We start from the raw sequence: 16177 nt of genomic DNA, 5'->3' as shown, positions 1-16177 counted from the left end.
AAGTTGTGCCTGGAGCTTATTGTCGAGGAAATCCGCAAATGTCTGTAGCTCCAATGCAGAGTGACGGGACACCGTTTGACAGCGTTGTTGATAATGTTTCAAATCCTGGCATGTATGTGGTGTTTCGGGATGCTAGTGTTTATCCTACTTACCTCTTGACGTACAACTAATACATAAATAAACTTTGCTAAAGATAATTAACGCCTTTTTGTAAAGTTTGCGGTTTATGATATGCTATAAATATGTGAATTATTTGGAATTTTCGTAAATAGACAAATATTGTGTACGCTAATTATCATTTCAAACGTTTTTGCTAATTTGAACAAGAAGAATGTTTAAAAATACATTCGAATTATTAATACCCTACTTGATTTAACTTTAAGCTTTGTTTCTGAAAAAGTAACTGGGTATTGGGGATGTTTCAAACTTCTGCTACTAAGGGTTAGGATTTTTCCGCACGTTACAAACGATTATCGAAAGTAATAAACATTATAATTTTTATCAACTAATATTTGTTTTGAATGATATTTCGGAAAACGAGAATAAGCGGGGTTAATTAACTGAAGGCCACTTTCCGATGTATTTTATTGCCAGAACACTCCACTCATCCATTCGGTTTAAACGCAATTAATGTGACCTGAAGGTTATAGGACAAGTAGGCATTCAACACATCAGTCGTTTTCTGTCTTTTTTTTCGTTTTACAAGCGAGTTTACTCAAAAGGTTAAATAGTTATTTGCCGACGGTCAAACAATGGTCAAGAAACAGCGACGTAATAGTATGATTCAGATTGTTACAGGTTGAATGTAAGTGTGAAAATTCATTGTTTGGGACATTGAGACGCGACAAGATAGAACAAATGGAATCGAAACAAGCGGTCGCAAACCACAAACGTTGCGTTGACCGAATGTTTGCAATTTGCCACGTACAGTGAAATTTGAGATACTAATCGGAGTCTTAATTAAAATTGGAGTTTTTTGCTGCGTTGTACCTAATGGTGATAATGCCCCTCATCAGAATTAAAATAAAACAGTACAAACTCTTTATTGAAAACAGATGGGAGGTTATTTCTAAGTTTGTTTTCGGAATTCGCGATCCTTCGGTTTTTAACCAGCTTGAAACCATGTTGTATTCAAGTTCAAGTGAAGATTGGTCACTCAAAAAAATGTGGCTGGCCGAAATTCTCACCTCAAACCCGATCCTTAGCAAGGAAGAGACCAAGAGAGTTTGCAACTGGGCTCACGAGACAAATGATTCTAAAATGGCTTCTTCTCTAGCCGATCTCTTATCTGATAATCTTCACCTAATCATTTCATGTCTTCTTCCAGATGACGTCAACAATCTCCTGCGTAGTTCAACATAGAACTAACTCGGTATGACAATGATTAGAAATGCGCTGGGTGCCAAATTCAGAGAGGGGAATCTTACAGTGTGTATAATTCCTAGTCCAGATGTAGCCAACCCGCGGCTCCGGAGCCGAACACAAATGTCGAGAATAAAAAAATGCAGTGCAATAACATGAGCGAACCTGCTTCAAGTAGCTGCAATTAACCGCGACTAAATACCATGAAACGTAAACTTGGAAAGAGGCAAAGTGGCGGTGCACAGCTTAATACACAATGTGAAATTATTGTTTCGGTATGCAGTGTATGCGCGCACGAAACAATATATGTTTGTTAACAAACTGACTAACTAACAACAAAAAGTCGAAAATCTTGAGACAAAAACCGACATTGCATTTGAAATTGCAAAACGACTTTGTGGCTCCCAGCGTTTTTTTTTTACTATGTGAAATTTATCCGAATGGCTCTTAGAGTGGTAAAGGTTGGCGAACCCTAGGCCTAATTCAGCGCTTCTCAAACTAGGGTCCGCGGTTTCCAGTGGTCCGCCCAGAGATATGGGAGGGACCGCGAGGCAGAGTCGTAAACGGGCCTGAAATTGGAGCTCGAACCCGGCCCAACCCGAAAGTACAAGCCCGAAACCCGGCTCGGACCCGATTCGTTTTTGAGAAGCCCGTTTACTTTCGAAAGTTTGATTGACAGGACTATATATTGAAACTTGAGGAAAGGCCAAACAATAAACACAATAGACAATTGGTCTTTAACAAGGCGTTTTAGGGCTTTTTGATATTAGGTCAGGACCAGCAACTGGCTACTTAGCTAGATAAATTTATTTAAAAAAAATACTGACACAGAGTGTAAAGTCCGGCCCGAATTTTTTTGAAGAAAATTAAGCCCGAACCCGGTCCGACTTACAACTCTGCCGCGAGGAGCTTGATGTATTCTACAATCTCATGTAACCACAGATCTTGCGAGTATATAAGCAAAAATTAGACAGATAGATGAGTCTTCAGTGACAAGAAATAGTTCTTCACTGCATTTTCAAGTGACACAAAAAAAGCAATTGTTCGCGCACAATGTGGCTATTGTTTTAATCCTTTGTGACGTAATAATTGCCATTCAAACATTCCCACACCGAGTAATCTAATGTAAGTAAACTAAATTCATCCAGCATGTTGTTGTGGGAATAGTTTCGCAAAGAATAAATTAGATTCTTGTTGTTAACTACAGGTTTTCGCTCATATATACACTTAGTTCATAAATACATAAGGTTTAGACCGCGAGTGCCCCAGAAAATTGCTAATTGACCGTTGTAACAAAAAATTAAAAAAGTTTGAGAACCACTTGCCTAATTGTACCAACTTTATCCACCCCGGTCAATAATCTTTGAAAACGATTTTATTTCACTTATATTTTGTTCCGTCTTATAATACATTTACGAGATCTTTTCTAGAGAGAATGAACTTTTGTAGCTCTTTTCTACACTATTAGTCGAAATTTCTTTTTGTTTCGATAGAATTAGAAATATTTTCAAGGCCATCTTACTGGCACTGAAGTCAAGGTTACATATCTGATTGCAGCGATGGTGCGTTTCACACACTTGCAGTTAAAAGTAATCGAAATGTTCAGGGTTTCTTGTCGAAGCCAAAACACTGTGAACACTGTTATTTTAGCAGCAGCCAAAAAAGTATTTCGCAGGATGATGGATGTTACATACCATTTCCGATTACCCTTAAAAGAGAAACTGGCCAATGCAAAGATAACGCATAGAGAACACAGCTGACATGGATACAAGACGGTTGGTTAATTTCAGAACGAGTTTCGAGGGATGCGAGTAGCAGAGGTGGAATCATGATTCTCTCGTAAAAACGGGAGCGAAACTCTTCAGAAGGGGTGTCAACTTCTTCTGTGGCGAAGAAATGTGTAGTAAAGTTGTCATTCATTGCAAGGCCGCTTTGAGAGTTTCGGAAACAGTAGCTGTAGTAAATAGGCTTTGGTCTGCAATAAAAAAACGTCCTTATCGCTAGTGGTCAAATGCTAAAATAATCTGGTACCGAATTAACCTGTAGAACTTTCGTTTGCAAGTGGTAAGCAGTAAAATCATACGTAACGACTAAGCTGTCATAACGAGCAGTCGAGCACAGGAACAAACAGTTTTTCTCAAGTGGCCTAAGAAAAACAATGAAACAAATGGGATAAAATGCATAAAATAATGAAAATACAATAGTGAAATAACAATCTAAACATTTGAAAAGATTTTCGGCTAGTGTTTTTTCCTTGTGGGAAATAGTGCAAAGCTGAAAATATTTTACAGCGATCGCCAGAGAGTTTTATCTCGGTAAAGCTGGTTCTGACGACCAATGGCCATCTTGTTTACTGTAAGCAACAATTAATGCAGAATCGCCTTCGTTTTATTACGTTTAGACTTTTTACTGTCTAAAACATCTTTCGGTAGAGCTACTAACACCATACGTTTCTCCTGATCCAAAAGTGCTTAATTTCCGACAGGTGGCGCAAAGAGCACTTTTTTCATTTAAAACGGTATATCTCAAAAAATGCTAACGGTTAGGGCTATTAGGGTTGGGGTAAGGTATTAGTACTTAAAATTCAATAAAACTAACCCAAAAAATTAGTTACTAATGCAAAAATTTTATGTAAATATTTCCCAGCCCAACCCATTTACAGCCGCAAAATAAATAATTCAGCTCTTTACGCCACCTATCGAAAATTAAGCACTTTTGGATCAGGAGAAACGTATGGTGTTAGTAGCTCTACCACATCTTTCAGTGTGCCAATACGAAGTTGCTTTGAAGCAACATCCGCTGATTGAATTAGAGAACCTTTTACGTCTTTGCCTTGCGATGCTCTTTCGATAATTTTGGTGGGTTTCTCGTCTGTTTGCTTATTTGCAAGGACTTTATCTTCAAGAGGAACAGTTGATTTAGATTCTTTAGCCTGCTGTTTAAAATCTACAACTGACTGCTGTGCAATAGGCCAATTCGATTGATTCTCGTTTTCAATCTTTGGCGGTAATGTATCTTTTTCTTTTGTCGGTTGCTTGAGATAATTTTTGGCTTCTACTTCTATCGCAGCAGCAGTGAGCAGTTGACCGATTGTAGTATTTTGTTTTCTCGATTGATCGGCGATTTCTAGTCTTGATCTGTCTTGGCTATTTAATCTATTTTTCCATCTATGGGGTCGTGGCATGACTGCCCGACTTAGTGGCGGTGTCGCTGCAAAAACAAAAACCTCAGTAGTTTTTAATTTTTGTGCCAATAACTTTCGCCTGGGCGGTTTGGGTGGCGGAGTTTGTGTGCTGGAATTTCGCACTTTGGCGTTTTCTGCAAATGGTAAGACGTAACGTGGACTATCCAGAAATCTGTTTAGGTTAAATTTTGGTGAAAACTCGACAATAGGGGGAATATGGGTGGAAATAAATGCAGAGGGCATCGAAGCTGTATCTTGATCACAGCGTATGGGTGGTCCTCTATGAGTTTGTCCACTTCTAGACAAGTGTGATGTGCCCCATGTCACTAAAGTTGCCCCTCTTAATACATCCGGATCAGTAATAGTTGATTGGTTGTGTACGGGACATTCTGGAACACATTGTATTTCTGTTCTCAAGCTGGTGGATGTTTTAGTTGTAGCAGCGTATGGTTTCCAGGGATCAGGCCATCTTAGAACCCGTCGAAGAGGTTCACTTGGTAAGGGTATAGCAGTAACTTGAACAACTTCACTTTGTTGAAGTTTATGTCCTTGTGGCTTTAATGACGTGGTTTGGGTAGTCGAATCCCTTACAATAACGGTTGTGGGACCATTATTAAACTGCTTTGCATTGGTACGCAGTAAGTAATTGACCTGCGTCCATCCTGAGTCATTTGAAAGAGCTGAACACATATTTTGCACCCATTCCGGTTTTACTGAGGAAGAGGTTCTGCCAAAAATTGTTTTCCAAACTGCTACAATGTCTTTCCCGTAAAGACCGGATTCAATGTGAGCTGAAAGCGGGCGAATTGGACGACCTGTTTGGAACAGCACTACATCTCTCGGGTGCAACGTTATATATCTGCTGTCAACCGTCTGCTGTAAGAACCAGCATCCTTTATTATGACTTGCTATGATGCAACCTGTTGAGAAACAATTTTTTATTTTTTCGGGTTGAATTATTATAATAATTAAATATATTTAAATGATAGTTTAAGGCTCTGATGCTTATTTTAGAGAATATTATTCTAATTGTGCTGTACCTTTTATGTTTTTCGTTTCGGAAGATGAGAAAGGACTACGCCTAACTGCGTTTTTTGAATTCTCCAATTTGGTTTCTACGCGAAAAATGAAACATTAAATTTTGGCATACTAAGTAGGCCTACCATATTTCCATCCCCACAAAGGAGGACACATTGTTAAATAGGATATGAAAAGATAATTTAGGCCCCCCCCCCCCCCCAAAAAAAGTAAAAGCTTTAGAAATGAGATGGTATGAATTATAGTTTGAATAAAGTTTAAAGCTTGTATTCTCAAAAAAATGTAAAATCCACCTGCATTTTAAAAAAATCAGCTGAAAATGTATATTTGGTTGTTTTCAAAGGCATAATTGTTACTTATGTGTTCGGTAAATCAGAAATTCTTTTAAAAGGAGGACATTTGGGCACTTTTTCTTGTCCTCGAAGGACAACTTGGTTTTTGTTAAAAAGGAGGATATGTCCTCCAAAAAGAGGGCGTATGGTAGGCCTAATACTAAGAAGTAAGTCTTACGCAAACTTTTATAAGACAACATACTTATAGTGGAGTTCAGCGAAACAGGGAAGTTGAAAATTCGATTTACATCTGATCCACGATCCTGTTTGTGAAAATACATTGGTCAGTTAGTTATTATACAATCCGAACTGGTATGATTAAAATTAACTGAAAACAATAACGTGTGGGTAGGTTTATAGTTTTTGCGCCCTCGGTCAACGATTAGTAAGTTATGACATAAACCCGTCATTACCTGCATCGACAAGGACCAAACTCTTAGGTGAAGACACCTGTAAAAAGCACAGTTGCAGATAAATGTATACATTAACCCACAACACACTTTTTTCAATCTCTTACCTCTCTTCCTTTAACCCCATGGCAGGTATAGGAATAAAAATTCCCTCCTCGTTGCCACATGTTTGAGCATATAAATGCACAACCGGTTTTTACGTTGATTTTAACGGAAAATGCTCATAAAGTTGTAAGTTACCATGAAACCGATTATTGGGTAGGAGGCAGTGTGACGTCACAATGCCGCATATGTGACAGTTTTGGCTGACAAATGTTTGCAAGCATCAGTTTATTGGGTGTTAAGTTACTGGCATCAGAGGCGTCAGCATTAAATTTAGTTTTTGTGGAAGATAAGAAATCAAACCTGTATCTTGTGTTTATGCTTGGTGATGGTGTATTAGCAAACTGAAGAATGATACGTGTTTTTATATTTATTTATCGATTAAAGGTTTTGTCTTGTGTAGATTCTCTGCTTTGTTTATTTAACACCATAACCAAAATAAGTTAAATGAAGTTTTGGTGACAATTAACTTTAATCAAATCAGATCCACTCGAAAAAAATGTTTACAAGACAAACTGTAGTGTTTTACCAAACTAAAAAGCTACATAAGTTTAGCATTTTTATTAAGGTTCTGTGTTTTTTTTTAAACGCCACTCTAATGGTTTGCCGGTGTTGTTTGTTTTTGCTGTTCGCATGAAAGTAATTGAGTAATAACTGCCACTAGTTTCGAATTTGGGTCAGGTCAACTTTCCTTTAATGAAAACGCGACATTTTAGGCAGTATCATACAACTTAAAATATTTTGTTTGCATTCACAGTTTTTCAGGCTCTACTGCAGGGGTCTCAAACACGCGGCCCGCGGGCAGCATGCGGCCCTCCAAGTGTTTTTGTGCGGCCCTCCAAGTGTTTTTGTGCGGCCCGCGAAGTCACTTTTAGAAGTTAGGTGTTTTACTCAGGCGTAATACCCTGTCAGATCAGTAAGTTTACAAGATACAATCACTTTCTGTTAGTGGTATATGCAGCGTTTTAACAGAAAAAAATTAAAAAGCTCCTCTTTAGAATGAGCAATTTCGATTGTTGCGTCATATTTTTCCATTGTTGCGTCATTAAAGGTCATTGTTTTTATACAAAGCAATAAAGCACAGTTGGTTCTTGTGCTTAATTGCACTATATATCTGTTTCTTATTGTGCTGTTTTTAATGTGGTTAATGGTATAAATGAACATTTTAGATTTAAATCATGCAATACTTTTGTTGCATGTTACACTGTAACAAATGTTTCGATAGTGCGGCCCTCGACTTACTTAAAAGTTTGTTTTTGGCCCTTAAAGCAGTTTGAGTTTGAGACCCCTGCTCTACTGTATATGTGTGACGTATGACCAGAATTTCGGTCGCTTATAACCCGAAACTGTTTTCCATGTGCATTATTTTAATGATGATGACAAAAGTTTTTGTCTAAAAGTCTGCGCAATAAAATTTCTACGTTTTATTTTGGCAATTCGGTTTATAGTGAATCTATACTCATGTTCTGTGTCTTGTGTACCTAAAACTGTTCCGAATTAAGTAGTTAGGTGGTGTTCGGCAAACTGGCGGTGCGCAGGTTAAAACTCAATTTGAAATTATTGTTTAGGTTTGCAGTGTATGTGCGCACGCAACAATATCTGTTTGTTAACATCTGGCTTACGCGTTTAACAAAAACTCTGGGTCCTAAAAAAAACATTCAATGAGTTTCATTTGCTTTTACTGCTGACGAGACCGGTTATAAGAACGTGTACGTCATATGCAAGAAACTAACTTACAACAAAAAGTCGAAAGGCTTGAGACAAAAACCGACATTGCATTTGAAATTGCTAAACGACTTTGTGGCTCCCAGCGTTTTTTTACTATGTGAAATTGATCCGAATGGCTCTTAGAGAGATAAAGGTTGGCGACTCCTGGTCTATTCAAAAGTGATTCTGTTTTAGTGAGTTGTAAAAGTTTATGTTTAGTGTCGATTTATTGATGACGCCATTTCATGTTGTGATCATAAACTATACTGTACAGTTACAAGTTTATTGTGAGTGTTTAAGAATTGCTCACAATATATACAGAACTTGTATAGTAGAACGTAATAATAGTGTTGTTGTTGTTTTGTAATCATTTTTGTGGAAGCTTTATGCAATGTTGCGAATATGTTAATAACCAGAATAAACTCTAAAATACTATAAATTTATAAACTAACTTTAACCTAAACTTAATTTGGGTAAAAAAATGATTTTAAATGCGCGCCATTTTTACAATTATTTTAGGTTTCCCAAACTTTGAATGTAACGTTCTGGAATTTCAAGAATATTCAACTGTTTTTTTGTACATGTAATGTTTATTTTTCCAGCCAATAATGCGGCGAATTTGTTACATGTAAAAAGTTAGTTATGTGGATTTTGATTTTGTTCGTCTTTTTTTGTTTGCGTTTAACATATCGACTCTTACCAAGTTTTAGCTGGTATATACGAAACCCTCAACTAGTACATTTCAAGGTTATTTCTGGCATATATTGACGTGGTTTTTCAGGAGAATTCGTTACAGCTAATAAGTATTTTATCTGTAATGCTGGTTTGTTGCAAGGTGTTTAAGTATGTCCACAATAAGTTCGCTTTGTTTGAAGCGGTTTTAGCATTTTTCAAGCTTAATTTCGCTTCGTGTTAAGAACTACTAGTAAGTATTATCACAGTTATCAGGAAAGTCATTGTTGAAAGTCTGCCTTTGACGTCATATTTTTGTAATGTCATTATTTCAGTTGCGACATAAAAGCGAGTGGCGCACATGTAGTTTCATTTTTCTTTGCCATGTGTTGAATAGTGAATGTGTGGTAATTCAAACATAGCGACAGTTTCTTGTTTCATTCATTAATATACAATGTTAACATGGCAACACAGACTTGTTGGAAAGACGCGTTATTAGCAAACTTTTGAATTAATGTCTGAAAGTGTGTGTACAAACCATATTACTCATCTGCATTACTGCGGCAATACTACGTATACTTTAGTGGGTGTGAGTATCCATCGACTTTATATGCATAGATTGGTTAAAACTGAGATACTATATTATCGCAACCAATAGTCGACAGCTGTATTCACATCCTTGTCTAACGTTAGGTCAATGTTCAAATCGTGACTGCTGTTGAGGATCTGACGTGTTTCCTGATTTTGCACGTTGTTTCTGCGACAACAAACGGAAGATTTCTAAAAAAGGCAGTGGTGTTTAATGACTTTTTCTATAACTGTACGTTAAAGCGCTATCGGTTAGGCAACCAGTAAGATTAAGATGGGAAAGACTAATGTGTCAAAAAATCCTAAAAATATATACACCTTTATGAAACAACCACGATACTGTTTTGGTTACAATAGCAGGCAACAAAAGCAAACAATAAAAGCGGCGAGAATGACAAAAATACAATAATTCTCAATGTCATCTAAAATATGATTTATAAAAAATCGTGATTACTGTGACATTTGTGCCGCCTTTTAGTTACACAGTTTAGTCAAGCGATATGCTAATTACAGTGAAAGCATATATATAGCAACAGCACAACATGCAAAAACAATATCTAAATAGGAAACAAAAAAATCTTGATTGAAAGAAGTTTCAATATTCAAATTAGGAGACATAAGAAAACGAATTGATTAAAAATGTTCACCGAACAACAATAATTTGTAATCAGATAATCTCGCTACGTTTTAGACGTTACAGTTATACGGGAATGGCACCACATGTACTTGCGGGATCCCAGACCTCTTCTTGCTTTGAAATCAATTTTTCAACAAGAGAAGCCACACCAAAACTTGCGGCAACAATGTTTTCACCCAGACCACTCGTACCAACGTGGTCCTTCAAAGCATTCAGTTTTTCACGCGCTTCATGGAATTTTTGAAGTTTCAAACAAACATAAATAACCGAGAAACTAGCAGCTATTTCGGCAATAGGCATGACTGAGTCTGTTTGTGCGGAAGTCATCCAACGGTTGACTAAATCATTCAAGCCACTTGATATCTGCTTTATTCCATCACCAGTCATTTTGGACATATCTTTGCGGAATGCATCCCTTTGCTTTTGAAATACCATAAGGTTGTAAGCATGCACTGAAATTAGAGGTGAAAACAAATGAGTTTTTACTGGTGAGCAGCCAAGTTTTCTCTGACACTCGTTGAGAAGAACGAAGAGAGAATGTAAAGTCTCGTCCTCTTCAGGCATGGTGGTCATTTCTTGGCGAACTGCTATAGCTTTTTGGCAAGCAGCAATTGCTTCGTGAAATCGGTTGAACTCTTTGTAACAAACAGCTAAATGATAGATAAACTTTGTGTCAATGTCGTCGAACTTGATACATGCCTTGTTACGATATTCTATAATTTTGCTGTGTGCTTTTTGGAACTTTTTCTTCTCCATCAAGCCAGCAACCTCCTTCAACTTTTTCACGATATCGAACCCACCCAGCAAACTGAGCAAGTCAGATAATACAGAAGAAGATTTCATAGCTTCACCAATGCCACATGCAAGACATTTTGCAATAAGCTGCTTGTTCAACTGAATATGTTCTGGATTGGCATGAGGCTCCAATGTGTATTGCTGCTCAGCTTCATAAAGTATTGGTAAAGCTTTGCTCTCTTCTTCAAGCAGATAGTGACATTCTCCATAAAGCGTCAAGAAGCTTCCAAACGTGTGCCCAAAGTATTTTGATCCAGGGTCGGCTATATGTTTCATGTTTTCAGGAATCCTCTGGCTGTGAACAGGTTTTTCGCCGTTTTGAAATAGCATGCCCAGCTGGTCTTTGTACTTGCGAAACACGTTTATCGAATCGCGTGGATGAAGTAACATGTTGACTTCCAAAACGTACACCAGTAAATCTCCGCTTTTCAACTCTTCGCTGACGTTTCCGGTTAACATCCTTATTGCTATTTCTGCGTATACCTCGGGCTTGTCCATACATACATACCAATTCCACAGAGAAGCTTGGAAGTCCAACCAGTAGTTATCGCGGCCCGCGTCGGCGGCTACTTTCACTCTCCATTCTATGCTTGGTTTGAGACAGTCGATTGCATCTTCGTATAACTTCATTTTTTCTAAAGTTTGTGCCTTGTAGTACAGAGTCGTGTACATCATATCCTTTGGTAACGATTTGTATTCGGCGTGTTGTAACATTCGCAAAACTTTGTCGCAGCACTCGTAAGCTTCTGTAATCTTTCCCATTTTTTCGCAGCAATTGTACTGAATCAAGATAGCGCTCGGTATATATGCACGAAGAGGAACAGACTTGCACATTTTTAGAGCAGTCAACCCTTTTTGACTAAACTCAAGACAATTTTCCAGCTTGTTTAGCAATAAACATCCAGAAGCAAGAAGCAAGTAGATCTGAGACTCCATTTCGTAGTTTTGGTCGTCGGGAGCAGCATTCGAATAATGAACTGCCACTCTTTCCAACAGGCGAAACGTGACATCCGGCAAGGCTTTTAAAAGAGCTGAACAGACAAGCAGGTTTTCCGCAACATCTTCAGACATTTTTAACTCTCCAGTCTCATCCAAGTATTCCGTTTTTGTCATTGCCTTCAGTTCATCATTTGGCAAACCAAGCATCGCGTGAATTACCAACTTTTTGGCCCCACCAGGTTTTAATTCCAACCTGGCCCCAGTTCTATAATGGTTACTAACCGCTTCCTGAAGCAAAACTCCGGTTTCGAGACATTTTACCAGACTTTGATTGCCGAGTTTGTCTTCCAACTTTTTCATTGCATCCTTGTTGAGTTCATAATACAAACTCACTCCATTGATAGTCCAATTGTCGTTTTGCGCTTCCCGCTCCGAATAAAACTTCTGACGGAGCTCACAGGAAACTGCAACCGCATATTTGATCATGTGTGCATCTGTTGATTTTAAAGCACCTCTTTGAACTAACTTGTCTAACATATCGTAGCATGAAACTTCGTGAATTCCGTGATAGCGTGCCACGGAAGCAACGGCTAAAGTTGGACTTCTGTACACAAATTTCTTAATATCAACTTGAGTTGCGAACTGAATTGTGAGTGTATTGGAATGAAAATTGAAATTGTCATAATCTTCTTGGAACTCGTCGACCACCTTTGCTATAAAGGCCTCTTTCAAAGGGCCCTCTTCTTGGTTATAAGACTCCAACTGCTTAAGCACGCCTTTATGAAAGTGCTCGTATACTTTTGGATTTCCCTGAACAAAACATGTTTTAGTCAGCATATCGGCTAAATGATATCCGTTTTTCAAATCTTCATCGGCATTCAAATACTTCAGCATTTCGCTGACTGGTTTAATCAACTCGTTCTTCCATGGTTTGTCTACAGTGTGTTGCTGGCGACCCAGAGGAGACTTACAGGCAAACGGGACCATTCCATCGAAAGAGATACCAGACGGAGTATACGAATCATAAAACCACTTGTATTTTTTTCTCACCTCCGGATCTGGATCATACGAATTGTTTAAAGTGGGAACAGCGACACCTGGAATAAGGGTTTCCCCAAGATTAATCAATATGGTTTGGAACACCACAGCAAACCATCGAAAATATTCAAATTTTCTTTCATCGTCGCCATCGTCTAGATCTTCCAAAATAATAATGCATTCAAAGTCAGAATATGGTGTAACTTCGCGTTTGGCGAGGGATCCCATTCCAACAAGAGCGTATTGACACGGCGGTGGACCAAGTAGGTCAATGCAACATTTAGCAATCCGTTTCATTATTTTGGAGAAACCAGCCGATATAAAATCCTGTATTTTCTGTATGCTATCTATTCGTTGCAGCTCAAACTCTAAACGTGTTTTCTGGCTCATGTCGGTTCTCATGTTTTTTAGGTTGCTCAATTTTTTGTTTACATTTTTCCGCAACTTAACTACATCTTGCTTGAAGTTTTCCGCCAATGTTAGTAAGTTGGTTTTCTTTTTAGCTTCAGCCAGATTTAGAATATGTTGGCACAGTTCAGCTAGACTGCTTTTAATTTCTGATGCACCGTGTTTTCTTACAAGTGCACCGTTTAATAATGTTGCGCTCTGAATCAAAGCAATTTTGTCAGGACTTTTTTGGCGATAAATTTTTCCCAGACCATGAAAAATGTCAGCTGACTCCAACGGCCGCTTTTCTCTTCCATTTGGAGAACAAATGTTTTTCAATTGTTGCACAAGATCGTCTTCTTCCTTACTGACATTCATGTTGTTACATTAAAAATTTTCGACTTCCTAATAAAGAACACGCATTAGTCACGTACTGTCATTACAATTTACATAAAGATTATATTTTTATTTAATCGAATATATCCTAGGACCTAGGTTGGAGCCATAATCATTGATGAGGCGAGTAGGCCACGTTAAAAATGGATGTTTGTTTCTTATAATTAGATTTTTGTAACTTGTCGAATCAGCTTAAATTTAACAAATCACAACTAATGATGGAAAATTAAATATTTGAGCTTCATGTTAATGTCGCAAGTCAATTCAAAATGACCCAAGTATGAGCATATTCTCTCTTACAAAGCATCTTCACAGTACGTTTTGCCAAAAATTACTAATACCTGCGTCTGTTCTACATAGTGTGACAATTACACAACTCTGTCTATCTACCTGACCTTTGAATTTCAAAGAATCGTAGGCAGTTTGTAGCAACCTGACATATATACTCTTGCCTTCCTTGTCACATTGATTTGGTAAACCAACTTCCGTGACGCACGTAAATTTCCAATTGCAAAGTGTGAGTGTGTTTCGGATAGTAAATTCTAAGTTCTATGGGACGTTACGCAGCCAAATGCGTAATAACATCGAGGAATGAGTCAGTTTCGAGACTTAGTTCACACCGTTTCTCTTGCGTCATTTTTAAGAGGGAAGTTATACCCGTGAGATGAGCACCATCACGATCTTTGTGTGTATGGGTGTTTTTTATACTCGCGATTGAACCTGAATTGTCCCGTCTGATGCATTGTACATAAAGACTCAACGAATCATCTGTGGATTCTATTTAAATTAAACATAAAATGTGCAGAAATACCTAAGTTTAACCAATCCACATTAAAACATCACCTGGGGCTGTGACGATGCCTTGAATAGAAAACCCTATGGCAGTGCTCTTCAACCTTTTTTTCTGTCGTATACCTTTTACAATTTTCAAGCAACTTTGTATACCCTACAAGGGTGCACAACCTTTTCAGTACGATGGCTGCATCGCAGATCCATATTTTGATGCACAGATTCGTTGAACAGTATGCTGCTGAGTCTTGTCTGTTTATGATGTCATAATCTATATTGTGACGCTTCTGGTGGCTGTTTTTTGGCATTGTTTGCACAATCGGCGTGCAAAAATCTGACGCATCTGTTTACTAGGCTTGTAATGCTCATTCCAGTCCCACTAAATCTGTTTAGAGCAGTTTGAAAATCAAAATATTTAGCAAAAGAATTTTATTTTAAATGCATGTACTAGCGGCCGTGATGTAAAAAACTTTGATGTTACATTTTGGATTACAAGAGTGTTCATCTCAATCTGCGAAACAAGCTTGAAATTAAATTGGCTATCACGCAGGCACCATTAGAAAGAGTTTACGACGCGGCCGTCAATGCAAAAAGGTTGTGTACGCCTCTGTTAGGCCCAGGATATTAAACGTAAGAAGTTAATTTAATGGCTAGCTTGTTGCTGCGTTCTTTCAGCAATTTTGATATAATGTGGTCTTGACTTGTTCTTAAAAGCCCCCCTTACTAAAATACCCCCTATATCAATTAATTTTTATTTATTTAAAGTGATCTCATAAAGATCGAAAAATCTTTATCCGTACGTATTGATATTAATGACATTTTTCGCAATCCTTTACTCCAGGAATATTAAAAGCAAAATCTCTCCAGGTATGTGCTTATTGCTTCATAATTCACATTACTGACGCAACAGTCCCAAACTGATGGTGATGGGACGAGTACCCGGTACTCGGTATCGAACGACTTTAGTGGTATCGATACTCGTACTCGGTGTCGAAATATTTTATCTTAGTTTTTGATACCAACGTTCGATACCCAAGGCCGATTTCCACCATAAGAATACGGGCAACTTTTTGCCAATAGTTGCTTCGAACAGCACAAAATCGGGAAAAAGTTCCGCCAGGTTACCTGTATTTTTTTCGCTATCATGTGGAGAATACATTTTTCTGCAAGCGCCTGAACTCCGGCCACGGCAGATAAATTAGCCTGTGATACACAACCAAGTAACTTATAACACGATTTTAAGTACTCGGTATCGAAAGTATATACATGTGGTACTCGGTATCGGTACTCGCTTCAAAACCTAGTATCGTCCCATCACTAGAAACTGACACACTAATATTGGCAACAAGCAGGTCAGTCTTACATAATTCAGGATGCAATGCCGACCTGCATTTCATAAAAACGCAATAGTGACCTTTAGTAACACTGATCTCAGCTGTATTCCCTTCGTATACCTTTCTTCAGTTGTATACCCTAATTTTGATGCGGTATACACTTGGGTATACAGTATACCCGGTTGAAGAGCACTGCCCTATGGTATTAGTTTTTTTTCTTCGGAAAAACAGGTTTTAATTTGTAAGATTTAGTTTAACAGCCCAGTCAAAATTTTGTCAGACGGCACTTTGGAAAACACTGAAAAAGGGTTTTCTATTCAACACATCGTCACAGCCCTTTTTAGGAAACACTGAAAAAGAACTAAACCACTGTGTTATTAATCAAAACTTGTCGATAATTGTAATTATTACGTAAACTGTAATAAATTGTACACATATTGTAGGTTTATATGTAACGTGAACCGGTG

General features: G+C 37.9%; 1 protein-coding gene across 1 annotated transcript; it reads right to left on the bottom strand.

The window, feature by feature from the left end:
- Window positions 1-10047: 10047 nt before the first annotated feature.
- On the bottom strand, window positions 10048-13125 carry LOC145224225 (uncharacterized). The gene has a single exon (XM_080090673.1). The coding sequence runs from the start codon at window positions 13099-13101 to the stop codon at window positions 10096-10098; it is 3006 nt and encodes a 1001-aa protein (XP_079946799.1). The 5' UTR covers window positions 13102-13125; the 3' UTR covers window positions 10048-10095.
- Between the last annotated feature and the right edge of the window lie 3052 nt (window positions 13126-16177).

This window comes from Phallusia mammillata, chromosome 4, assembly GCF_965637545.1.
Source record: "Phallusia mammillata chromosome 4, kaPhaMamm4.hap1.1, whole genome shotgun sequence".
Classification (NCBI taxonomy): domain Eukaryota; kingdom Metazoa; phylum Chordata; class Ascidiacea; order Phlebobranchia; family Ascidiidae; genus Phallusia; species Phallusia mammillata.
Note: the sequence above shows the minus strand (reverse complement) of the source record. Positions and strands in the feature narration are given on the sequence as shown.

Bases quoted from the DNA above. Each gene is read 5' to 3' on its own strand.
- LOC145224225 (XM_080090673.1), bottom strand. From the start codon at position 13,101: ATGAAACGGATTGCTAAATGTTGCATTGACCTACTTGGTCCACCGCCG.